The sequence below is a fragment of the Callorhinus ursinus genome, unplaced genomic scaffold (genome assembly GCF_003265705.2).
Source record: "Callorhinus ursinus isolate GAN/ISIS: 27379988/994484 unplaced genomic scaffold, GSC_fseal_2.0 scaffold1, whole genome shotgun sequence".
In the NCBI taxonomy this organism is placed as follows: domain Eukaryota; kingdom Metazoa; phylum Chordata; class Mammalia; order Carnivora; family Otariidae; genus Callorhinus; species Callorhinus ursinus.
Window position 1 is genome coordinate 121,680,083 of NW_027397063.1, and position 27,062 is coordinate 121,707,144.

Below are 27,062 nucleotides of genomic sequence, written 5' to 3' on the forward strand. Positions count from 1 at the left end.
CACTTGACCCAAAGAGTGATTCAATTGGTTTGTTCAGCCTGGTCACTGGGTTTCTGTAAAATATCCCAAGTGATTCTAAGGTCTAGCCAGGGCTGAGAACCAGCGCTATAGTTTGAGAATCGCCGATCTAAAACATTGACGTTCAGACTGAACTCTGCAGAGCTTGGGAATTCTGGAAAAATAACCCAAGGCTTCTGAGGAGGAAGAGGCAGAATCCAACCCAGCAGAGGTTCTGGCCCCAGACACCAAAAAGTCACATGCCCAGATGGGGCTAGACAGGTACATGTTAAGGAAAGTAGACCAGGCGTTAAGACAAGAGGGCGCAGTGGGGATCTGAGGAGCTGGGACTGAGCAGTCAGCCAGCACTGCATTCCAAACAGTCCTTGTCATATCAGAATATGGCTTGTGGGTCAGGACTGCCAGGTTGTCCCACTTATCAAGAGTCTGTTGTTTTTTAAGAGACATCAGAAGTATTTTTTTAAATGTTAAATCACTCTATTTTAAATGTTAGCAACTAAGGCAATGAAAAAAATTCCTCTTTTTTTTTGAAGCACTACAACATCTACCACATGAAGTGTGACCATAGCCAAACATGGAGCCTGGCTTTGGTCCTTGGGCTGCTCTGTGAGCTCCATCTGTGTGGCAGATGTCTTTTATTCCCCCCTGGGGCCCAGCTGGCTGGCCTGGCCAAGTTCTTCTCAGGGTGATCACAGGACTCCACAGGGTCCATCTGCTTGTTTGCTCACGGCTTCATCCCAGTTCCAGATACGCAGTTGGCACTTACTAAGTGTTTGTTGAATGAATACTTCTAGCCATTCTGTGAGACAGACTTTGACACCCATTTGACAGATGAGGAATTTGAAGCTCACTGCAGTGAAGTGACTTCCCTGCAATCACCTCAGCTCATGACCAACTCAATCAGGATTCAAACCCAGGACCCCCCACCCCCAGTATGGACTGTTGTGAAGAGCAAATACAAATGTAGCTGTGAAAATGGTTTGCAAAACAAGAGGTTGGGGGCTAATTCGTACTAATTAAAGAGTAATATGAGTAGGTGTTTACAATGTGAACTACATTTCAAGAAGATGGGACGCCAGCTTATTTGGTGACTCACTGAAGCCTGAGGGCTTTCTATTCATTCTGGAGCTATGCTGTTTTTGTGTGGTTGTAAATCTGGGGGAAGCAGGAGTGAGTGTGGCGGATGGTGACGCAGAGAGGTCCGGCCCTGGATATCAGAAGGGACAGCCTCCCATCTCACACCCAGCTCTCTCTATCTGAGCTGCAGCTGAACCCACAGCTTTATTCAGAGGCTTGGGAGGAGGCCAAGCAGGAGGCCAGCCCCCATGGAGAGCCCTCTAATTTAAGAGCCCTCTCTGATTGGATTATGCAGAGGAAATAGGAAAAGCTAAATCAGAGGAGATGGCTAGAAGTGCATTATGGAACATTAAACAGTGGCTGATCAGGATCAGACACAAATAAATGGCCCATAATCTACTGTCCAGAACATGAATGGTTCCCAAGTGGTGACCTGGCTGGCTTCCAGGCAGGGAAGTGCAGAGCTGGACATCAGGTCTTTTCGGCCACAAAACCCCTGCTCTGGCTCCTATCTCAGCAGCCAACAGAAGATTCTGGTGCCCAGACAGTATTCACATCTTTCCACATGATCTCATTCTATCGGACTACATTTGGGTCTTCTTATCATCTGGTCTGTGAGGCTTAGACCCACACATCATCTGGGGAGCTCCTGCCTAGCTGGGAAACCCTGTATTGGAAAAGGGATGCCACATGTCCCTGTGGTGGGCCTAGGGTAGGTTGGCTCAGAGTGTCTGAAGAAAATGTCTGTGTAGTGCTATTCCCCTGGCTCCAGGAGTTCTCCTCCCCCACAGCACCTTGGTTGAAGCTCATTTTATTAGAGCATCCTTTAGTTTGAGTGCCCGTTAAAATGCAAACACCTTCAAAAGAGAGATAAAGTCATACCCTGGCTGGTCCTACACACTTTAGTATAAGGTAATCTTCAATCTCTTGCTAAGAGCTTTGGGCGTTGAAATGCTGAGGAGAAGGGAGGCGGGAACAGGGAATAAAGAACCTAGAGGAGAGTTCCTGATGGGCAGAAAGGCAGTCTGCAGGACCTGAGGAACTAATATCACTGTTTGTCCATGGACATTGGTCTACCTTGGTAAAAGCCCTGGCCTTAAGGTCAGAGGGTAGGATTCCAGTCTCCAGATCTCCCCATTTTGTGTTAGCTCTGTGATCTTTTTTTTTTTTAAAGACTTTATTTATTTATTTGAGAGAGAGCATGAGAGAGAGAGAGAGAGCACGAGAGGGGGGAGGGTCAGAGGGAGAAGCAGACTCCCTGCCGAGCAGGGAGCCCGATGCGGGACTCCATCCCGGGACTCCAGGATCATGACCTGAGCTGAAGGCAGTCGCCCAACTGACTGAGCCACCCAGGCGCCCCTAGCTCTGTGATCTTGAGTAAGTCACTTAACCTCTCTGAGCCTTCGTTTCCTCAGCTGAAAAGTGGGAGTCATGCCACACACATCCCAAAGGTGCTATGAGAATTATATAAATCAAAGTGTGTGGAAGGTCTGCCCTTCTATAAATACTGTCCTTGGGTCCGTGCCACCACATTCTAGAAATTGTACAACCACTGAGCTACATCTGTGAATGGATCTTGGAGCTGAGTCAATCCACAGACCCATAGTGAGCCCAGCCAGGGCCTGCCAAACCCAGGCTAGATCAGCTGACCATAGTTGGCCCACAAACACATGAACTTCGATGATAAATGATTGTTGTTTAAGCCACTGAGTGTCAGGATGGTTCACTACTCAACGATAGTCAAAACAATACCAAAGTTACAGCTCCATAGATTTTAAATATTAGGGCCATGTTCAGTAGAAATCATTCTAAAATATAGCTGACACTTATCTGCCTTCTTAAGCAAAATTAAGTGCACACAATTCAGTCTTCACTGGGTCATTCGTGCTCATATAGTGAAAAACAATTAATGTGCTGTAAGTCAATGGTGTTACCTACAGAACAGGGGCTCTAGAAATAATTCCAAAATAATTCCAGTCTACTATTCTTTTTGATCTCAGAATTATTCTCTGCTTATTTGTCATTTTTCTTATAATCAGTTTTGTCAGCTGGTTTTTTTTGTTGTGGTGGTGGTGGTCATGGTGTCCATTGTAAGCAGGAACTCACTCTTCCCAGTCTAATGTGCTGCGCCTAATTTACCACCCTTCTAGAAACCTGCTATGCAAGTCTGCTAGAATGCTGTCTAAAGTAACAGTTAGTAGATTTGGAGTAAGGGCCTGAGCTGGTTTCCTGTATATCAAATGCATGTGCTTTAGTGCTGGGATTTCTATCATCACTCTTGGCCTCTTTGAGGCTTTTTGCTCTCTTCTGTGGTTCTCCTGCGGGACCCATCAGTGGAGGTTGCCAGGTAATGAACCTCTGACCTAGATAGCTGGTGCTGTGTCTGGAGTTGCTAGAATCCAGTCCTTCCTGAAGAGAGTGAAGGACTGGCTCAGCTATGAAGGAAAGTACTGCTCTACAAGCCTATAAGAGCTCTTCCTCCATCATGCCCTCCCTGGGCCAATTAGCACATGCTGCCTGTGTTTCAGCAGTAGATGACCACAGATTCCCCAGGGCAGAGGCAGGATCCGACTCATCTCTGTGTCCTCTGTAGCCTTTAGCATAGGGCCAGGCACATAGTAGGCACTCACTAGGGTATGGCAGGTTGCCCTGATTTCTATAAGCACCGGGCTTGTCTTCTTTGAGAGTAAGAATTTATAAATTTCTGAACATAGAATATTTCACCTCAAATTATTGGAAAATATTTTCAAAGGATTAAAGTTGTCCTGTGTCACAAAACAGTTGCCATTTCAGGGCATAAGTTTGTTTCTGAACCGTGCTATGAAGAAGCCATGGCAATTAAATGAGGGAACAAAGCTGAGACTCTTCAGGGGGAAGCGGGTATTTTTTGCTCTGCTGAGCTGTTACCTCCTTAGTGATTCTCCCTAAGTCTACCCCATTGTTTTACCAAATGCCTAAGGACCACATTCACAAGCAGAAGATCTGGATTTAGAAGTTCCTCAGGAAAGGCCAGTGGCTGTGTGAGCTAGTGATTCCACATTCCCACCCCTCCCCCTCACTCTGTACCCCAGAAGCTGACCCCCATGGACTGCATCCAGAGGCTCCCCTATGCTCTGGCTTTGGGCTGGGTTTGGCCAGTGGAAGGCACTGCCAAGAGGTGGTTGGACTGAAGGAGAGAGGTTGGGGTATTTCTTCTCTACTTTCTCCCTTGAGTCCTCTGTGGTCATAGCTCCAGCTCACTGGCCCCTCCTCTAAGGTTCCAAATCTTCTTGGCATCAATTTCCCCATTTCTCCCTCTTGCCTTTTCAAGCACAAGAGTGGTAAAGACTTCCCAAGGTTGCTAATTCCTCAACTTTCTTCATCGGTTCCCTTAACCCCACTCACACCTCTAAAGTGGTCCCTTCATTCAAGTCTTTTCATCTGAAGTGCTTCTTTTTCCTGCTGTTACCCTGACTGCTATAATCTATACAAAGTCCAACCTAAGAGATGTCTAAGCTATACCGGGGGTCTCTCTAGGGCAAGGAGTTTGGGGGAAAAAAATCAGAGGTTCTTTTCTCTCTAGCTTTCAGAACTTAGTAGCCATTTGGCTCTATCTAAATTATGTGATACAAAATGAAGGCAAGCCCCAATCTACAGATGAGAAAAGTTATTCCTTCATTCACTCATTCATTCATCAAACATTTACCAAGGGGCACCTGGGTGGCTCAGTTGGTTAAGCGACTGCCTTCGGCTCAGGTCATGATCCTGGAGTCCCTGGATCGAGTCCCACATTGGGCTCCCTGCTCGGCAGGGAGTCTGCTTCTCCCCCTGACCTCCCCCCATCTCATGTGCTTTCTCTCTCTCTCATTCTCTCTCTCTCTCAAATAAATAAATTAAAAAAATCTAAAAAAAAAAAAAAAAACATTTACCAAGCACCTACTGAGTGCCCTATTCTGACCCTGGGGAAATAGTGATAATGTACAAGACAGTCCCTGCCCACATAGTGCTTATAGTCTAATGCTGACTGTCTCCCAGAAGTCAGAGCCCACCAGAGGCAGAGCTAGAACTAGAAGACAGAGTTTCCTTAAGTCCCGAGCCTTCAGCAGATTCTCAAAGGACTCTCTAGCCCAAATGAAGTTAAGAACCCACTGATTTAGACCAAATTAACTACCAAGCTTCCCCATCAAGTAGAAGAATAATGACCCACTAGCTCCCAGAAGTGTTGTGCTCTCATGTGGAATCTGTGGGGGCATACTGTCACACAGCCCTCGTGACACAACCATTCACCTTTCCTGCCTACTCCTCACTCCCCAGTATTCTCCCCAAATCGCCCCCCCCCCCGTGCCCCTCCCCCCCCCTTCAGCTCCTCACATCTTTGTGATCAGCCCTTCTCCGAGGCATTTCCTCAGGGCCCTCAGACACTGGCAGTGCTGGAAGCACAGCATGCTGCTGCGCTGGGCTTAGGGACAGAGAGAGGTTGGGGGCTGGACTCAGAGGTATGCCCTCTCTGAGGACCTGTGTTTTCAGCAAAGGCCGTGAGAGTAAAATTTCTGCCTCCATGAAAGTATGTATGAGACTCAAGTTGGAGGGCATGACTGAAACTGCTTTTGCTGAGGGAGAGGGGGGAAGCCAGGGGTGGCAGAGGTGAATGGAGGGGGGCTATGTGGGGTCAGGCAGCAAGCCTGGGGTCTGCCTGCCTCCCTCAAGCCCTCTGGAAACATTTGAGTTTCCTCAGAAAGGTTTAAGTAGGCCCTGCCAGTAACACAATACTTCCCCTGCTCTGGGTCAGACGGGACAAGGGCAACCTGGTGCCTGGTGCCTGGTGCCCTCAGAGATGTCTGGCAGGCTGGCATGAAAAGCCCCCTGCCCCCAAATCACCCAGCCCTCCGCCTGACAGACACAGCCCACTCCAGGCCAGGCTGTCACTCTGGAAGCCTCCACCTCTCCCCAGGAAGCTCCCATCTCCCAGGACCTCCAGCTGCCTTATTTAGATTAGAATTCTCACCATAGGAAGAAAGCACAACAGGAAAGCAGACTGGGCTGGAGGATCAGTGGTTCTTGCTAGATCCCTCCAAAGGGCCCTGGCCCATGGGAGCATCACTGGACTCCCCTTTCCTCTAGTGGGATGGTCCTGGCGGTGCACAGTGCCCGAGCTCAGCAGAGGGGTGTTTGCTCCACAACATCCCCCTTGCATCAAGCCCCCTTTGGAAGGGGTGAGGGATGTATTCATAGAAACGTCTGGGACTCCTTTCTCTCTCACTCGTACTCCTCTGTGCCTTTCTTAAGCTCGCTACAATTCCCAGTCAAAATGAAATCATGCAGCAAATGGGGAGAAGTGGGAGAGGCAGAAGTCATTTTTAAAAGGGTCTCTGGCTTTGAGCAGCTGGGTGGGGGCTGTTTGGAACAAGGACAGAGGGAGCTTCAGAGACAGCTCGGGTGACAGGAAGCTGCTGGGGTGGCTGTCTCCCTCCAGTCTCCCTCCTCCGAGAGCAGAATGGGGAAAATATCAGGGCACGTTGCAAAACAATCTTCCTTCCTCCCCCTGCCCCCGACAGATGGAAGAGAGGAAAGTTGTGGTCATCATTTACCTGCTGAAATGGGGAGGACGCTGTTGATGAAAGTAGGCTGAGACACGATAAAGCGGAAGGAAAGCTGAAGATAAATTCCCAAAGTCACTGGATTCAGGACAACCATGCTGGCTGGGGTCTGGCAAGTGTCAAGTTCTCAAGGCAAGGCTGCCGTGAAGCCTTGCTTATCTCCGTCTTTGTCCTCCTCACTGCTGTTTGCGCCTCTCTCTCTCTCTCTCTCCTCCCTCCCTCTCCCCCTCTCCCTCTCTCCTGTCTCTCTCTCCTTTCCCCATGCCTTTACCAAGAAAGAATGCCAACCATTTCCCATTAAACCTTCTCCGTACTCCACAGGGTTATATTTATCTCAAGCACTGGATCAAATGCGCACATTAAAATTAATATGTCAGAATTTTCTCTTTTGGACACTGAGGTAAGTGGCTACTGAAGAGCTGATGAAAAGGCAGCCAAGTCTCAAATGTTCACTAGAAGCAGTCCTCAAAGGGCAGACAGATTTCCTCATTATCCACCAGCATCTACCTGCTTGGAACTGAGGTGTCCTACAGCATCACAGAATCGGCTCTCCTGGTTCAAAGTGAATTTCCAAAGACCAATCCCTCTGCTGTCGGCCTGTGCCTTTTTTACCCACTGGGTGACAAACATAAAGTGGACCTTGGATTATTTTTCTTTAATCATCCAATAAAAACGGGGGAGGTATATTTTCCAAAATACTCCTTTTCTCTAGGAAAAAGTGTTTATTCTCTCTCCAGAAGCAGCAATCTTTTATCTCATCCAAAGCAAAATAAGTGAAAAGACAGAAAGTGAATGATTATCAAACTATATTTGGAGAAATAGCATCAATGACTTGATCTTTGGCTAGACAAAATTCGAGTAAAAAGTACTGCATCCTTAAATGAATACCTCTTATGAGTTTATAAAGCCTGTTATAGAGACCCTTAGATTTTTAAAATAATGAAAATAATAATCTACGGAGTTGTCCATTTTACTTTAATTTACATAATGTCCTCCCAGTGCCTCATGGGAGTTCATTAAGAAATGGTTTGGTAGTTAGTGGACTCTGCGCTGGGCCTCCTGGGGGAAGAGCACTGATCCTCATCCCAGGGGAAGGCAGAGTGTAAGGTGACACTCCCCAGCTCTTGCAGCAGTCCCATCTGACTCCTGGCTCTGCTGTGACAGCAGACAAACCGTCTGACATCTCTGAGCCTCAGTTTTCTCATCATAAAATGGAGGCCATGTTCCCTTTAAGGGTTTGTTGGAAAGGTTAAATGAGGTAACATGGGATGAATCATACATGAGCCAAAATCTGTGTACAGAGACAGCGAAAATGAAACCCAGGGAGCTGTGGATCGGGTGCAGGGATGGCCACTGAAAATCTCTCCCATCCCTGTACGTGTGTGCCATTCTCCCCAGCAAGAGGTGGTGTCCACTCCCCCTCCCATTGAATCGGGCTGGCCTTGGGACTGGCTTTGACCTGTACAGTGTGGCAGAAGTCACACTGTGCCATTTTCAGGCTGAGGCCTTAACCGGCCTGGCAGCTTCTGCCCTTGTCTTTTCTTAGAAACTACCACACAAGAGGTCAGAACTACCAGATGGGCAACAGGGACGGGGAAGCATCCAGCCCCTGGTGCTTTGCCACCTCAGACAAGGCACTGACCATGCGAGTGAGGACAGCTTGAATCAGCTAGTCCCGTGCAGGTCTCCAGTTGGTGATGGCAGTCCCAGGACTCACCCCTGGTGAGACCAGCTGAAGAACTGCCTAGGTGACCCCACCCCAGATTACAGACTCATGAGCATATAAAATAGCTGTTTTAAACCACTTGGTTTTAGGATGATTTGTTATGTAGCAATAGCTAGCTGACAAAGGGTTTATAAGAAAATCTTTTGAAAGCATGAAAAATAAACTTGGGCTACATTCAAAATTAACAGGACAGCTTTAGCTTTTCCCAAACTATCTGACGGAAGGATCTGTGATTGTTGGCTAAACCCACCAGGAAATTCTCAGGCTTGTTCTCCTTAACTCCTGAAACCTACAGTCTCAGCAGCGGGCTTTTGGGCTTTTGGTGGCTTGGAGAAAGCACCGTCTACCTTGGAGGAAGGTAACTCTTAAGTGACTTGGTGCCAAGAATCTGAACTTTCACCATCAGCTCAGATTCCTCCTGTGAAGCCAAATTTATTTCTTCCTTCTCTCAACACCTAGATCTCACCATTGACTGTGCAGTTGGCACAAGGTGGATCAATATGTCCTGCCTGTGACATCTGCTGCTACAGTTTTTGAGCTGCTTCTAAGTCACCTTGCATTTCTATTTAACTTGTGTTAATGTCCCTGAAGATAGAACATAGCTTCTGTCCCATAGTTCTGTGTACCCCAGGACAATCCTTGTCACCTAATCCTCAACAATGTCAGTTAATTTGATCAAGTCACAGCACCATAGGATGAAAAGAAAAGTAGGAAAACTGGCATAATCTTATGCTCCAGGCACATCGAGTCAATTGCACTTGCAGCCCCCTCTTTGTGCCTTTGCACATACAGCTGGCTGGCCCGGGTCTGGTACAAGAGAGAGTTTTGGCAAGGGTGGGGAGAAAGTGAGAGGGAATGTGGACAGCCAGCCATGAAGAGTTAGGACCTGCCTAGGAGAGGCTGCATGTACACATTCAGGCCACTGGGATATGAGTCACCTTTTGCCCTTTGGGGAGGCCCAGCATAGTGGTATTAATAAGCCCCAGTACTTATGAAAACAACTCTGTAAATTTCCATTTCCCATGGACTGTGTATTTTATGAGCCTATTTCTTACAGGGTTACCCTGACTGAGAAGTTATCATCTTTCTTCAAATTCTCCTGGAAGGACTCTCAATCTTTCAGAATCTAATAACACAAGCTATTAGATTATCCAGAAGGAAATTATTTGAGATTTGTAAAAGGTTTACACCAATAAAGCCAATCAAAACTTGAGCTTTCTCTTGCAGGTCATGGAGGCGGGAGCGGACGTATACTGATGCACAATCTGATGGTACCCATCAACGCATAATATTCACATGTTGTTTGACCCAGAAAGTCCACAGAAATACTTGTTCAACTGCCCAGTAGTTGGGGTACAAGGATGTTCATTATAGCTTCAGATTTGAAACAACCTGAATCTCTGTGAATATAAGATTATTGAATAAATCATGGGACCTCTCTTCAGTGAAACATTATACAGTCATTACAAAGAATAAAGTAGTCTTTGCAACAAACGATGCTGGAAAAATGAGTCTTCCATAAGAAAACAAACAAAAATTAATCTTAACTCTTACTTTGCCCCATACATAAAAATGAGCTCAAAATAGATCACAGACCTAAAGGTAAGAGCGAAACCTATTAACCTTCTAAAAGAAAACACAAGAAAATCTTAGTGACCTTGGATTTTGCCTTTTAAATTAAATTTTTTTTCTTAAATAAAAATGGTATATATTTAAGGTATGTAACATGATGTTTTGATACACATATATTTTGTGAAATGATTACTACAGTCAAGCTAATCAACATATCTGTCAACTCATATGGTTACCTTTTTTCTAGTGAAAATGCTTGAAAACTACTCTGTTGGAAAATTTCAACTGTGCAAAAAAGTATTATTAGCTGTAGCCACCATGGTGTACATTATCATTCATCCTATATAACTGAACCTTTGTACCCTTTGGCCAATATCTCTCCACTTTCCCCATGTTCCCTAACCCCTGGTAATCAGCACTTGACTCTCCGTTTCTATGAAAAAAGTTTTTTAAATAGGACACAAAAAGCACCAATCATTTAAGAAAAGTGTTACACTGAACTTCATCAAAATTTTTAAACTTCTGCTTTTTGAAAAACAATGTTAAGTTGAAAAAACAAGCCAAAGACTAGGAGAAAATATTTGCAAAACATGTATATGATAAAGGATGTGTAATCAGAATTTATAAAGAACTTCTACAACTCAGTAAGAATGAAACAAACAACCCAATTAAAAGAAAAGGGCAAAACGCAGATACTTTACCAAAGGAGATATGTGAATGACAAATGAGCACAGGAAAAGATACTCAACATCATTAGTCATTGGGGAAATCTAAATTAAAACCTTAATGAAACATTGCTACATACTACTAAAATGGCTAAGTTTAAAAAGACTGACAATTCCAAGTGTTGGTGAGAGCTACTGGAGCTCTCACACACTGCTAGTGGGAATATACAGAATGGTAAACCACTTTGGAAAACAGTTTGGCAGTTTCTTTTAAAGTTCAATATATACTTATCACACCACACAATATTGCTCTTTGGTATTTATACAAGAGGAAATGAAACCTATATCCACCAAAAGAGACTTGTACGGGAATGTTCCTAACTATTTTGTTTGTAATAACAGGAAACTAGAAACAACCCAAATGGCCATCAAGTGGTGTAACCAACTGTGTACAAGGCAATACTACATGGCAGTAAGATGTAATGAACTACTGAAACAAGTTATCATGGGTGAATCTCAAATGCATTCTGCTAAAGTCAACACAAAGTTTACATACCGCACAACTTCATGTATAAGGCATTCTGGAAAAGGCAAAACTTACTGGGATGGAGAACAGCTCAGTGGTGACCAGCAGTTAATGGTCATGAGAGTCAGCTACAAGGGGAACTTTTGGTGGTGATGGAACTGTTCTTTATCTTGAGTGGTTGTTGTTTGTCTACTTTGTCAAAACTCATCAAACTGTGCTCTTAATAAGGGTGAGTTTTATGTGAATTTTCCTCTCAATAAACTGGACTTTAAAAACATAAGGCAAAGGTGGTTCACATCTATGCCTGGACGTGGAAGGTTGTCCACAGAATATTGCTGAGTAAAATTAGAAAGATGCAGTGCATCTGACCAAACATCTGACCAAACAAGCAAATCTATTTATCAATTATTTATATGTGCAGAGAGAAAGATCTAGAATAGTACACATTGCACACTTGGGGATGGAGGAATGTGAGATAAGAAGGAGGGAAATTCTCTTTTTAATCTTATACATACTTGTCTTATTGGAAATTTTTACAATGGGCATAACTTAATTTGTCATTTAAAAAGTTATTTTCTTAACAAAATCAAATTCTTGGAGTAAAGAAAGGGGGAAAAAGGTGTCTTTTCTGCATGTATGGGGTCCAACAAGTCCCTGCCAATGTGCTGAGAGGTACAGACAGACCATTTTTGATTGGTCCTGCCAGAGAACAGGGCTCTGAGCATGTTCTGGCCTGGAATTAAGGATGATTCAGTTATGCTTAGGCCCTGGCCACCTCCCACCGGCAGCTGCGTCAGCAGGAGAGAGGTAAGACTGGGAAACTAAGAAGCCCAGGGAAAGTCCCTCCTCACAAGCTCCCTGGCTCGTGGCAGCTCAAGCTGAAATCAGAGCCAGAACCCATGTTACCTTAGGATGCAACGGAAAGACCCACCAGAGAACCAAAAGAACTAGTAGGAAGTCCAATGAGACAAATTAGACTCACCTGGGCATTGAGCCTGCATTTCCATCTCCAGGGCAGGGAACTTGATCAGCCTCACCTTCAGGGAAGAGATTTGCACTGAGTTGGCCTTGAACCACCTGGATGCAATCACAATAGCAGCAATAATCTTACCCAATTCAGTGTTTCCCAAACTGTGCTTGAGATACACACATTGTAAGAGATATTCAATTTTTTAAAAAGCAGAGTTCACATAAATTGAAAAACACTGTCTATTTTATGTCCCTCTTGGAAATTTATAATATATGTATATACTAAAACCACTGGGAAGTCCTGCAGTAAAGAAACCTATTTGCTTTGCCTCGAAAAGTATTTGACTCTCAAACCCAATTTTATTTAATTGCTATTATTTGATTCCCCCTTTTTCTTATCTATGTTTTATACAATAAACACATTACTGACATGCTAGACAAATAATTACTATACTGGACTTTATTTTTTATAAAATCCTTTTTATCATTTTTCCCCTTGGTTGTTCATGAGGGAAGCAGTGGGACTAGATTTGTAATTCCCATTTTACAGATAAGGAAACAGGCTTATGCGAGGCTTATAAGGGGAGAGCAGCAGAGAGCAGGTCACTGGCAGGTGGAGTGATGACTGGCAAGCCTGGACCTGAGCCTCATGCTGGTACACATAGCCAGATGACATCAGTGCTCCCAAGCCTGGACTTGTTCTCGAAGGGAATGTCAGTCAACCTTACCTTTACCTGAAACTGGACCTAGGAGTGCTGGGAGTTCAAGAATCGTTCAGCTCTGAAGATGCAAAACCCACACTCTTGGTAGGGAGACAGAAAAGCTTTTATGGCAGGAAGTGAGAGAGGGCTAGAGACTTCAGAGGAGATCCCCAAATGGTTTACGACAACCGAGGAGCAATGGTTCTTGAACTGAAGCCTGTAAGAAGGGAAAACATCTTGATTCCCAAGCAAAGCCAGTTTCCTGATGTTACTTATTTCAAGAATCATAGAAATATATGAACTCAAAATAATTTTTTTTAAGATTTTATTTATTTATATGAGAAAGAGCAAGAGTGAGAGAGCACCGGCAGGGGAGCCTCAGAGGGAGCTGCAGAGGGAGAAGGAGAAGCAGGCTCCTCACTGAGCAGGGAGCCTGATGCGGGGCTTGATCCCAGGACCCTGAGATCATGACCTGAGCCAAAGGCAGACGCTTAACTGACTGAGCCACCCAGGCACCCCCTCAAAATAATTGTTAAGCTACCAAAGGGCATAACAAATTTTAGCCCCACTCTTGACGGTGGGTTGGTGAGTTTGTCCCAAATTTCAACTAGGGTGAATCCCAGAAAACTTAGTTGACATTCACTTCATTCTCTTCTGGCCAGTCCAAATGCATGTTCCTAGTTGATTGCTATTTGTATGTACCATGTGTTCATTGCAAAATTTTATTTTTATATATTTATTGGAAGAATATTACCACCCCAACCACACTGCCTCCCCCTTACCTCAACTCCACTGCCCCATCACATCACCTCTACCACAATCCCACCTAGAGACAATGGTTCCTCTTGTATTCCAAGAGATTGGCTGGAGTACAGAGGAAGGGCCACCTCACAATTTTATTTGGTCCACGATAAAGACAAAGCATCACTTCCTTTTCTTTTTTGAGAGAGTGTGCGTGCACTTGTGCCAAGCTGGGGGTGGGGAGGGGCAGAGGGAGAGGGAGAGAGAGAGAATCTTAGCATGGAACCTGACATGGTGCTCAACCTCACGATCCTGAGATCATGACCTGAGCCAAAACCAAGAGTCAGATGCTTAACAGACTGAGCCACCCAGGTGCCCAGACAAAGCAGCATTTTCAAATGATTTAGTCTCTGTACAGCCAGAGGGAGAAGTCAAGGGTATGTGGCTGGGTTGTTTGGCAAGGCCCTAGAACAGGACCATTCCTAACACACTGATAGATCAATACTGACCCAGGCTCTGAAGTAATGGGTGGGAAAGGGCACTGCCCGTGCCATGTATAATGACACATCCTCCCATCCCATTCTGGGAAGGGAGATCTTGGCCAAGACAATCATCGGAAGCTACTGAGGAGCGTTTTAGAATCACAGACTCTTAGGAAACAATAAGCTATGGCAGAGGGGAGAATATACACAGGCACTGCAGCGCATGCTGCTTTGGGGTCCACGTTCCTGTAACCAGGAGGTTCTCCGTCCTTCAGGCTATAGCAGAACAAACTGCACAAACTAGGGGCCACGGTATGTTCTGTAGGTAATCCACTCCTTAAAGTCTCAAAGTGCTTTACAAATAGCCCACAGAGATAGGGTTGTCTGCAAGGCCAAATGTATACCTATACAATCTAGAATAAGAAGAGGTGACTTTTTTTTTTCAAGCACTGGAGAGAGAAAAATTTTCCATCCGGTTATGGATTATGTGATTACCTGTTTCCTTATATACAGAGTTACTGAACGTAACTGTGCTGTTTCACAATCACACTGTCCTGTGTCCTGTGTCCTCAGGAAGGGGAGGCACAAGGCTAAATTGGAGAAGATGGAAACAGAAAAAGAATGATTCAGGAAGGTGAGAGGGAGGTCAGAGGATTCATTCATTCATTCATTCATTCATTCATTCATTCAACAAATATTTACTCAGTTCCTACTGTGCCCAGGCAAAGACCTAGGAGTTGGGGATTCAGCGTGAATCAAATGTACAAAATTTCTTGCCCCCAGGGACCTACATTCTAGTGGCAGTCTCAAGATAGACAAGAAGCATATACAATAGAAGTCCAGGGGTATTCAGTGTAAGGCAGAATAATGGAGAGATATAATTAATCAAGAGGGCTTCCATGAAGGGTGGTAAGAGGTAAAGAAATGAAGGAGGTAAGGAAGAGTTTTGAAATTAGGCCTCAAGGAGAGATTCATGAAAGAGTTGGAGGTAATTCTGACCCTAAGGGATGGAAATACCAACACCAGCCCCTGTTCACTAAGCATCTATTATACTAGTACACATGTTATTTTTGTAAATCCTCACAGCAACTCCATGAGGTAGGTGCTACTATCTCCGTGTTACAGAAAAAGAAACAGGGGCTTATAGGGCAATTTAGGTCACCTGCCCAAGGCCACAGAGCTAGAACACAAAGTTGGCCGCATACCCCAAAGCCTGGGTTCTTTACACCACACTAGCCAGCGCCAGGTCCAAACACCTCAGGGAAGGAGGAGGCAGGCGAGGGCAACTGCTCCGGCCCAGGGCTCAGAGTGGGCATGAACATGGCCCATCACGGGCCAGAGTCCTCAGAGGGAAACAGAATGAGCTGAGCTTTGGTGGTAGACACAGGCAGATTCTGGCAGCCTGGAATGGCAGAAGGTCACTTCCAAATGTGCATGACTGGACAATGACCCGACTGGGGGGTCATATTTTATAGGGGCATTCCACCTCCTGCTCATGCTGGGAATTGCTAGCAGGGACAGTTTACCTTGTGTTCTCCTTGGCCTAACAGCCAGTTCCCGAATACCTGCTCTTCTTTCCTCCTGGAAAGCCATGCTCCCACCCCTTCATGTCCAAGTGCTCCCAGTTCTCCCAAGTTCAAATGTTTCCTTGCCATGAAGAGTTTGCCAGAAGGAATGTGTTCCCCCCACCACCCTGGAGCTTCCCTAGTGTGTTCTTTGATTTTCATTCTTGGCAGTGTGAGTGGTGGCAAGAGCTATGGTTTAAAGTCAGACAGTAGCTGGTTCAAATCCTGGCTCCATCACTCACTGTGGAGAAACTCTTCAGGAGTTTAAGAGAGGTAACATTCTCTGATGTTACCTCTATGAAGTGTAAGTGATTAACCTTGAGTTTCCTTGGGCTAGGAATAGCCATATCTCAGGACTCATCTCTTTCCCTTCAGGACTCCTGACTAGGGGCCTCCATGAAAGCCTGATAGCAGCCAAGTGGGAATCAGGAACATCTTATCTGTACTTTTTTTTAAGTAGGAACCACACCCAGCGTGGAGCCCAATGTGGGGCTCGAACATGTGGCCCCGAGATCAAGACCTGAGCTGAGATCAAGAGTTGGAAGCTCAACCAACTGAGCTACCCAGGCGCCCCAGGAACACTTTATTAATTGTGGTAACCAACCAAGACCGAGTCTGGCAAAGGCTGAGTTGGAAGATGTTGGCTAGGCTGGTAAGCCACAGAAGATTGCCTGTTTCTTCCCCCAAAAAACGAAGATGCCAGCCCTTCTTTGGGCTTCTTCTTGCCTCCCACCACAGCAACAAGAATAAGGAAGATGGGACAGAGGCCAGACCTGGGTGAGCAGCCCCTAGGAAGCCCCTGACCCCATGTATAGGAAAAAGACAGGTGGTTCCACCATAAAGCTGATCTTCAAGGCAGAGGGACCCTGCCCGTAGGCAAAACAGCTCAATGCATGTCCTGGGTTCTGAATAATCAGACCAATAACTCCTTTCCTTCTGGAGGACATGGGGACATAAACTTGGAAGGGGGTGGCCCAGAGTGGAAGTGTGGAGAGAGAGGTCTCCTCTTCAACAGTATGGATTTGATATACCACTTGTAAAATATCTTATACAATGCCTCACCACATAATAGGGGCAATCTAAACTATTCAGAAATAAGAACACTTACGTGTGTAAGTATATATGCAAATGTAAATGTAGCTCTGGTCTACACATTCAATCTTGTAATATGTTACTTAGCTATATTTTATTTCTGAGTAAATTTTTAACTACTTGAGCACAAGGATCATGACTGCTTCATCCGTTTATCCCTCTAAGTGTCAACGCAGATACACAGCTGGTCTTCAAAGTGTTGAACAAGTTAATGAATTGATTTGCATGGTACACACAAGACAGATAAACTGCACTGCAGTATATCCAAAACCTTAAGAGTAATTCCGGCTGGATCAAGATTCCCTTTGTCATGTCTCGGAACAGAACTGCCTCTTGCCAAGGGAACCATGAGTTTGCAGCTGCAGAGGAGTTAGTTTTGAACGAAATGACACATGCAAGGCAGCTTGCACACGGTCTGGCCTTTAAATATGAGGCTCCAGAGGCCCCTCTCTGAATTGGTGGCTTTGTGAGTGCCTTGGCTCCCACCTGCCTCCCACAGGCTCTCTGATGTTCCAGATGCCTCCTGTGTCAGTAATACCATCTGGCCTGGAACTGAACAACCCACTCTGCCTAGGTCTGACTTCAGGAAATAAATGTCATCAACCCCTAAAAATAGTCTTCAGACAGGGAGATGTTGATCTTCTCTCGATTACAGTCTATGGTTTTCCACACGCTGCCTGGAAAACGCATGAACCTAGGGTATTTGTTTGCTAGGGTTGCTGTAACATACCACCACGGACTGGGGAGCTTCAGCAACAGACATATTTTCTCACAGATCTGGAGGCCAGAAGTCCATAAACACCTGGACAGGAGAAAAAAATGGGCCAAGTCTCCTTTCTTGGATGCCTAAAACTAAAAACTTATGTATCTGGAGTAAACAGGTCTAACTTTAGCATGCACCAGATCACCCAGAGGGTTTGTCAAGACACGGATTTCTGTTTCTGACTCAGAATGTCTTGGAAGTTGGGTGGGGATTTTCACTTCTTATATTGCAAGGTGCTGTGTCTGCTGGTCCATGGACCACACTTTAAGAACCACTGGTCTAAGGGTTCAGTCAGCAAAATGAGTGTATCCACGGTGATTGAATTATTGGGGCATAATTATCCAGATGACCATTTCAGCAGGGAATTTTGGACAAATTTATAACTTCCCTACAGAATTCTAATTTGTAGCAGTGTTCTTCTGGTCTCGTCTTCTCCATGTTCCTCCCCACCCTTTAAACAGCACATCCACCCTAAAACATATGTAACCATATTTTCAGATTCCGGTTTGTAATTTTATTTCACTTTATTGGTGCAGAAATTCTCTGGAAGAGGTCTGTGGTTCGCAAATTCAAAGATATATTTTGAATTGAAGACAATTTAAAAATACATCTCACTACTTTCTTTTTTGTCTTTCACATACACCGCAAATTTCTTTTACAATTCCCCCCTTACATATCAGCTTGAAGTCCATTTTTAAAACAGAACAGTTCTTGAATTAGGAACTCTACAAACTCAAGGCAACTGATAAGTGATAGCATCCAATATGCAAATGACCTTCTAAAGTAATTTTCCATTTTTATTCTTGCCCTATTTCAGTCAGTCTGGGAGATTCCTGGAAAGAACATGTGCTAAAAACATTTCCATCTATATTAGTAGTTGGCTCCATAAATAGCCAATTTGTTCTACTTTTCTCTGGATCATCTTCAACCCTATTTGCCTAAGCTGAGTCACACTGTCAAAGAAAACTGTAATGGTTTATATTCAAATAGTTCAAACTTGTTAGTCCCAGTGTACAATTATAAACACAGTGAGAGAAAAAGGAAAAAGAAAACAATAATATATTCCCTGAAATTGGTAACGTTTCTATAATGAAGCAACAGAAAGAGAAATTAAGAAAACAACTCCATTTACAATTGCACCAAAAAGAATAAACTTAACCAAAGAGGGGAATGACCTGTACTCTGAAAACAATGAAACACTGATGAAAGAAACTGAAGATGACACAAACAAATGGAAAGATATTCCATGCTCATAGACTGGAAGACTTAGTATTGTTAAAAGGTCCATACTACTCAAAGCAATCCACAGATTCAATGCAAACCCTATCAAAATACCAACAGCATTTTTCGCAGAACTAGAATAATACTAAAATTTGTATGGAACCACAAAAGACCCCGGATAACCAAAGCAATCTTGAGAAGGAAGAACAAAACTGGAGGTATCACAATTCCAAATTTCAAGATATACTACAAAGCTGCAGTAATCAAAACAGTATGGTACTTGTACAAAAACAGAAACATAGATCAGTGGAACAGATAGAGAGCCCAGAAATAAACCCACGATTATATGGTCAAATCAATCTATGACAAAGGAGGCAAGAATATACAATGAGGAAAAGACAGTCACTTCAACAAAAGGTTCTAGGAAAACCAGACAACAACAAGCAAAAGAATGAAATGGGACCACTTTCTTACACCACACACAAAAATGAACTCAAAATGGATTAAGACCTAAACGTGAGACCTAAAACCATAAAAATTCTAGAAGAGAGCACAGCAGTAATTTCTCTGACACTGGCCATATATACTATTGTTTTTGTTGGTGACCTCTCTCTCTCTTGCTCTCTCTCTCTCCAGCCAGCGGTCTATTTTTACTTAGAATGGAATATGGCTTTTAAAAAATAATGAATGTAAAGTATTTACTATGCAATGGTTTAAAGGAAGGATCAAGATGTATTAAAAGAGCTAGTGAGAAGCAATTTTCAAAGACCCCTAAGCCAAAGTCTCTGGTGTGAGCCCTTTGTCTCCCATGTCTGCTGGGTCTTATGAAAACTATCTCCTGTTCTGTTGCATACCATGTTGCTAGGAATTTGAGGAGTAGCCTCAACTGCACATGGTCAAGCACACTGCCACATGTTATTATTGGTGAGGAGCTAGATTTATCCCTTATGTGGCTGTCACCCATAGCCCTGATTCCTTCTCTATCCTTGAAATAGGCCCCCTCATGCTCTCTTGCAATTTGAGAGACCTGCATCCTCTTTGTTATCAATCCCATGGAGTCAAATCGCAGCCCAAAGTTGGTCTAGGGGCCCCATTAGCTCTTCCAGGGTGGAAACTTTGTCTCATGACTTCTCAGATAAGCAATCTAGAGGCTCACATCTTGCCACATACTGGGTTGACAAAGTGAATGGCACATGGTAGGGACTCAATGGATGTTGAATTAAACAGACACTTTGTGATCTATTTCTTTATCACTTCATCGTTGTTGCTTACAGTTTTGCCACTGTTCTTTAGGTCATGCTTTTTTTTCTAAATTTTAAGTCAAGCATTTTGTAAGATAATCAAAATGGAAAATTCCAGAAATTCTCATTTCAAATCATAGGCCCACTTGTTCTCTTTTAAATATTTTCTTTTAAAATTGTCCCTTCAAGATAAAACCACACAATATGTGACTTTGGAAAAGTCACTTGATTTCCCTGAGCCTGTTTCCTTATCACAGGAATAGTAATCAACACTCCTTTCAAAAGGATGTTGTGAGGATGAAATAAAATTATGTGTATGAAAGCTCTTAAGGGTCATACACACCTTATCATTGCCATTACCTTAAGTCCAGATCACAACAATACTGACATACAACACGAATAGCTACCTAAAACAGGACAGCCTCACTGTTGGACCTTTCTTTAAAAGGTTATACTGCTATATTTAGAGCTTAGCCATTTCCTCCTCCATATTTTTTTTTCTTGTTTCCCACAGCCCTCCATTCCTTGAGTCAGTGGCATTTACCTCCTCAGGGGGCGGGTAGGACAGCCCAGTATGGGGAATCCCTGGGCAGAAGGGGGGCCTGGCTCCCCAGAGTGTGGACCTCAAGGAGAAGCCATGTCCAACACAGCATCTGGTGGTAGCATTACAATGTCTGAGGGAGAAGCCCAGGCCAAGGGGCCTGAGAAGGGCCTGTGGAGGCCTGGACATCCCAGCATAGTGTGGAGAATGCATCCAGAAACTCCTCAGGTCCCCAGAGGGATGTGGAAAGGACTGAGCAGATGACAGAAGAGCCCCAGCAGTTTGCGAAATGTGGATGTAATTTGCAGATGAGCAGCATCTGTGGCTAAAACCCAAGGCAGATGAAGTCTCAAGATGGGAATTGCCATGAGGAGAGAGCTGGCCTCCAAAGACTGCCCTCCGTGAAACCACACTTCATGACACTTATGGCCCTGTGTAATCCCTCTCCCACATTGTATGTAGGTTGGCCCTGTCACTCACTTTAACCAAGAGAATAATGCAGAAGTAACACCGACAGTTCCAGGTCAAAGTCTTAAGAAAGCCTGGTAGCTTTTACTCATACCCTGGTGGAAGTTGGCTGCTATGTGAAAAGCCCAGGTATCCTGCTGGAGAGAGAACCCCTGGAGGGGAAAACACTGCTTGTGCAGACAGACCACATGGAGGAGTGCCAAGGTTCTAGGGCTGTCCTAGACCAACCAACTTAGGACTGTCAGGAACAAACCTGTAGTCTGACACAGTCAGCTTTATGGACTCATGGCAATGAAACAGGCCACAGTCCAGAGGAACTGTGGGGCAACTCACCAAAGGTAGAGTTAGCATAGGATTCAGGGGAGGGGTGGTGTTTAGGTGGACTACAAATGAAGCTGAGTGTTTTGTTCGTTTTTGAATTGAAAAATCATTTTATTGAGGTCACTGAGGAAACTCAGTGTAAGGTGACATTAAAAACCAACGACTCTCATGCAAAGCACTTGTAGACTATATATGCATTATATGAAGAGGGATGAGGGGGCTCAAGGAGGATGAGTTGGGTGCAGAGGACAAAAGATGGGGGTGTATGAAAGAGTTTCAGTATTCCAGCCCAGTTACAAATTGGAACATTGGAGATCTGCTAAGGAGCCGGACAATGGGATTATGATGATACTGTGCCTGGCTGGCCCAGGAAGTGGCAAAGGATTCAAAGCCATATATAACATTCCAATTCTTTCAATGGTTATCTTTTAGAAAAATTGGGATGCCATATTTCACAGACCATAAATTTGCATACCATCAAATTCACCACTTAAGAATAGCAAATAAATGATTTTAGTATTGAATCAAAAGTTCGATAGGCTCAAAGCAAAGCAGGCTCTGTGTAAAGGACTCGACATCAGATCTGGACTATGAAGTGGACCCCAAGGTCCTATTTCCTGGAATGCTATAAAGTTATGATAGATGGAGAAATCTGTGTCCAGAAACTCTGCATCGGCATTGCAAACCAAGGCTGTTTGGGCATTCCATGCTTACTGATAAACTGATAATCTGATAATCTATGATTTTAGAAAACAAAGTTTCTCATGAGTAAGAAAGATGGATGTTCGACATTTCCAGTTGCATTGTGTCCTTGGATAAAATATTTCCTTCTGTTAACTTTGCATCTGGCTTTATCCACATCTCTTATTCTAACTTGACAAATGGCTAGGCAGATTTTTACCTTCTTAGCCTGAGCTAATTTTTACTTTCTCAGAGCAAAAAAAGGCAACTCAGAACTTCCAGCCCAGTGGAGCCTCTAGAGGACCCAGTTCCAGCTGCCATTTGATGGCAACTGCAAGGAAGACCGTTAATGAAGTAAGGAGAATCAGCTGAGTCTCGCCAACCTGCAAAGCTGCGAGAGAGAAGGTCTTGTATTTAGCCGCTAAGTTTGGTGATGGTTTGTTACACATAGATTACTGAACCAGTCATGCTTGAAGCAGACCTCTCCCGTGATGGCAGGGTAAGGACCCCCCCCGGCCGCCCCCAAATGAGATCATCCTTAGGGAAGAGGAATGAACCTAAGGTAGATGAAGCACTTAGAAGAGACTGAGTATTACCCTCTGGTGAGAAGTCAGAGAGCGGCTAACCCTGGGGAATGGAGGGTTGACTCTGGGTTGCGGGACATGCCATATATCTTGATCTGGCAGCGGCCACACGGATGCATACCTACGTAAGAATTCATCAAGTTGTACAATTATGATAACAAGCAGAAGTGGAGCTCATGGAACGCCTGGGTGGCTCAGTCGGTTAAGCATCTGCCTTTGGCTCAGGTCATGATTCCAGGGTCCAGGGATCGAGCCCCACATCAGGCTCCCTGATCAGCGGGAAACCTGCTTCTCCCTCTGCCTGCCCCCTCCCCCTGCTTGTGCACGTGTGCGCGCGCTCTCTCTCTCAAATAAATAAAATCTTAAAAAAAGTGGAGTTCAGCAGCTGATTTCTATCATAGAGTAATAATGAAAAGTTACCCGTCTGTGAAATATATACTTGTCACATACTAATAGATGAAAATAAGGCATTATGACAGATGCATGAAGTAAACAAATATTTATGTAGGAAAAAGTAAAATTATGAATTTAAACATGGACTGACCTAGATGCCAAAGACGAACCTGATTGTGAGCAGAGAATTTAAGAATATAAAACTACAAAATTGCTGGAATGTTCACTCAGAATTCCTATCTTATGAATTAAATTAGAAGTAGACTGTACCTCTTCAAGCTCATGTCCCTGGAATCAGAGATGGAAGTTTAGAAACCCTCTTTCGCTGGTTCTCAAGCTGGGCTGCACACTGGGATCACCTGGGGAACTTTAAAAATACTGATGCTTGGATCCCACCCTAGAAATTCTGACGTAATTGGGCCAGAGTGTGGCCTGGGATTCAAGATTTTTAAGATCCCCAGGTGATTTCTGTGTGCTGCCAGGATTGAGAACCGCTGGTCAGTTTCAACCACTCTTTTCGCAAATGAGAACAGAGGCCCAATACTGACAAATTGCTTGCAAAATATCCATTAATTGGCTGAAGCCAATTTTCTCTGATGTGCCTTAATAGGAGGGAGCTGTGGCATGGATAATACCAAACAGTGAATAATCTAAAAATAATTTCTATTTGGTTTGGGAAAGCAGCACGTGACTTCCCAGCCACCGACTGGTCTGGCTAATTCAGTTTGACTCAAATGAATGTGCCTTTTCCTGAGGTTACACTGACAGCCCAGGCCTGTGCTGAGGTGTGGAAGGAAAGCAGTCCAACTCAATATTGACCATGGTCAGTTCCCCAGCTGTCCAAAGCACACGATAACTCTACAGACCAGGGGACTTCTCTTACCAGAAGATTCCACAGAGGGACAAAGCTAGCTTTTTCCTGACCCTTTGTTCTGTGAGCATTGGGTGCCTGAAGCATGAAGAGGGAGTGGTGAAGGGAGAGGGGCTGACAGCTGTCAAGGAGCATTTTTGTGCCAGGTTTTGTGGAATGCATTCCTATAAACGGAATTTGCTCCAGAAAACTCTATGAGTTAGGTATTCTATTATCCCCATTATAGAGATGAGGAAACCAAGACTTAGATTGTATAACCACCAAAGCAGAGCCAGGATGGAACCTCGGGCTTATCATACTCTGTCCAAGAGGGACAGTTGAGGCCTGAAGCTGAAAAGCAAGTTGCAGGGGCACCTGGGTGGCTCAGTCGTTAAGTGTCTGCCTTCGGCTCAGATCATGATCCCTGGGTCCTGGGATTGAGCCCCGCATCGGGCTCCCTGCTCAGCGGGAAGCCTGCCTCTCCCTCTCCCACTCCCCCTGCTTGTGTTCCCTCTCTCACTGTGTCTCTGTCAAATAAATAAATAAAATCTTTAAAAAAAAAAAAGCAAGTTGCAGATGGACTTGGATCTGATCCTTGGATTTTAAGCCCTGCTGAACAAACTTTGTCTCCCCATTTTTCAGCCCAGTCTAAAGGCAGCAGCAAAGAGACCTCCAGAAGTACCTGTGGCAGCCGTGAGGAGCCAACGACCAAGATGCCCAGATGCTGCTCTCTGAAATCCGTCCCTGATCCGAGCCAAGCCCACATCTCCCAGGTACTGTGCTGCCCCTCTCCAATGTCTGTGCCTAGCAGGGTACGAAGGGGGCCTGTTCCTGGGAGACCTGGGACTGTGACAGAAGCTTTGCCACATCTTCCTCAGACTGCAGGCATCGGGGATGCTTGCACCCAATCTTCCCTCTTCCTCCCTCCCTTTCCAGGGTCAGGTCTGCAGGGCAGTCTGATGGTTCTCCCAGCCTTTTCCTGTTCCTTCCCTGTTTTCTCTCATAAGGGTGGTCCCCTGAACAAAGCCTTCGGGGTGTTTAATCCCATGCAAAGCCCCACCCCACTGGCACCCCCAACCCATATACACATCACTGTGGCGGGGGAAAGAAGGTCAACCTCTGCTGACTCTTCTTGGGAATGTGGTCTGAGATTGTGAAAGTGAAGACTACAGAAGAACAGGTTTCTCAGTATGTTTACCTTGTCATTGGTTTTGGTGCCATGAAGACAGCCTAGGTGACAAATGATTGACTAGCACCTCAATTAGCCCTAATTCATTTGCCAAGAAGTTACCTTTTATTGCAGGTGTCCGCAAGCACAAGGACCAACTTGGAAAGGCTGGGGATTCTTTTCCGACTTTACATCCTTTGGAGAAGACATTCAAACCCTGCAGCCTCAGTAACTCCTGTAGGGAGATTTTCTTGTCCGTTTTGCCCCTCCTAAAAGAAGAAAGCAGATAAACCATATATATGCTGATTCTAAAACACCTAGGACAAAAGTGGTGCATACCCACAGTCACGGTATCATTTAGCATTGTTCTGGAAGTACCAACAAAGGCCACCAGATAAAAGAAAGGAAGAAGAGGTGTTTCTTTTTTAAATTAATTATTTTTTAAGTTTGTATTTTAATTCCAGTTAGTTAACAGTGTTATATTAGTCTCAGGTGTACCATCTAGTGATTTAACAATTCCATAAAACACCCGGTGCTCATGACGACAAGTTCCCTCCTTAATGCCTATCCCGTATTTCACCCATCCGCTCCCCCCCTTCCCCTGTGGTAACCTTCAGTTAGTTCTCTATGAAAGGAAGAAGAGGTTTAAGAGAATTCATTAAGGTATAAATTAATACACAAAATATGCAAACAATAGCTCACTACAAATATAGCAGAAGAACTTATAATAGCACAAAACAGATTAATGTCTAGGAAAAAATTTAACAAAAATTAGCAGGGTTAATATGACGAAAACTTTAAAACTCCACTGAGGAACATCAATAACAACAAAAAAACACTTTCAAAAAATTCAAAGATACTTCAGCATTAAATAGAAACAATACTTTAAAATTCAATTCTCCAAATATCATATGAACAAATATTTCATATATTCATTTGACTCCATTCTGTATTAACTATGTCTTTTTGTTTCCTGTAATTCTGAGGCTCCTGGAGGGACTGCCCCTCCCAGGTTAGCTAACTCCTAGAGAGAACAAACAAAACTCTCCTTTCATATGCAAACCAACCGTTCAGGAGCCCACATCCACCCACCCCCTTTATCACAGTCTGTACGAGCTCTCACACTCCCCTATCCTCCTGCCCTAATCAACCCAGAGCCAGCACCAGATAACCAGGGCTGCCCCTACACTCCAGAGCCCTTGGAAATTATTAAAACTGGCCAAATAACTAAACCTGTTAGCCATGCCTCACCTCTTTCTTCCCGAGACAACAATAAAGGTTTCAGCCTGCTAGTTCCCTTTCTCTCTATGCCTGAGACTGACCTCAGTGTCTTCTTCTGTGGTCCTGCGTGGTGTGGCATTCTCCTCTTAGGAACTGTAAGAAACTATCTTCTCAAGACGATTGTCTCCTGATCTATTGGCCTTATTGAACCTCAACTTTTTCTATTAGTACACTGTATTTTAAAGCACACTTTTTTTGTGTGCTAGTGAAGTTAATATGCAAAAACAATCAAATGAAGAAAACCATGAAAATTCTGAAAAATGGTAACATAGGGCAGTGGGGAGGGAGCTGGAGTGGCTGGTGAAGGGTGGGGAGGCAGGGATGGCACGGTGTCGTGAATCGGTTTTATGAACGTAGTGGGTATAAATTTCAGTTCAAAGCACTCAAGTGTGAAAGAAATATTTATTTTTAGTAATTCAACTCAATTTTACCCTCTATTTTGCCAGGGTGGAAACTAACTCAGTGACATCAGGCCTCATGGCCTCCAACCACCCTCTCTCCCACACTGCTGGAACCAGGGCACTGCTCTAAGGACCGTTGGGCTTATCTAATATCCAGGCATCAGGGGTGGGCTTCTGACCCTTGGTAGCTCATGTAGCCACTGTGCGTCCTGGTTGGGAGGCTGTTTGCTGCAGTTTGTGACATAAACCCTTCCTGGGTCACCTCCTCTCCAAGAAAGTATCTCTGATGTTTATATTGCTATATGCCATGGGGAAGTGGATGCTTCAGGAGTGAACTCACAGAGGAGCCTGTCCAACAGGAGCGAGAGGACACAGGCCCTGGAAGAGGAGGGGTGGGTGACATCTGGGTACACCGTTGAGTGGGGGAGGGCAATGGGAA

At 44.5% G+C, this 27,062-nt stretch overlaps 1 protein-coding gene across 9 annotated transcripts in view; it reads right to left on the minus strand.

Moving 5' to 3' along the window:
* COLQ (collagen like tail subunit of asymmetric acetylcholinesterase) overlaps nt 1-25,267 on the minus strand; it is a 77,867-nt gene extending 52,600 nt beyond the window's left edge. For 2 of the 9 annotated variants that reach the window (XM_073900297.1, XM_073900290.1), the window contains exons 1-3: nt 25,065-25,267; nt 12,858-13,047; nt 12,143-12,237 (exon numbers count right to left, since the gene is read on the minus strand). In XM_073900297.1, the coding sequence (XP_073756398.1) occupies nt 12,143-12,150 (8 nt within the window). In that variant the 5' untranslated portion in view covers nt 12,151-12,237; nt 12,858-13,047; nt 25,065-25,267. Of the gene's footprint in view, nt 1-6,662; nt 7,100-12,142; nt 12,238-12,857; nt 13,048-25,064 lie in introns of those variants that run through there. The other 7 variants (XM_073900288.1, XM_073900289.1, XM_073900295.1 and 4 more) reach the window with 5 other exon arrangements.
* Between the last annotated feature and the right edge of the window lie 1,795 nt (nt 25,268-27,062).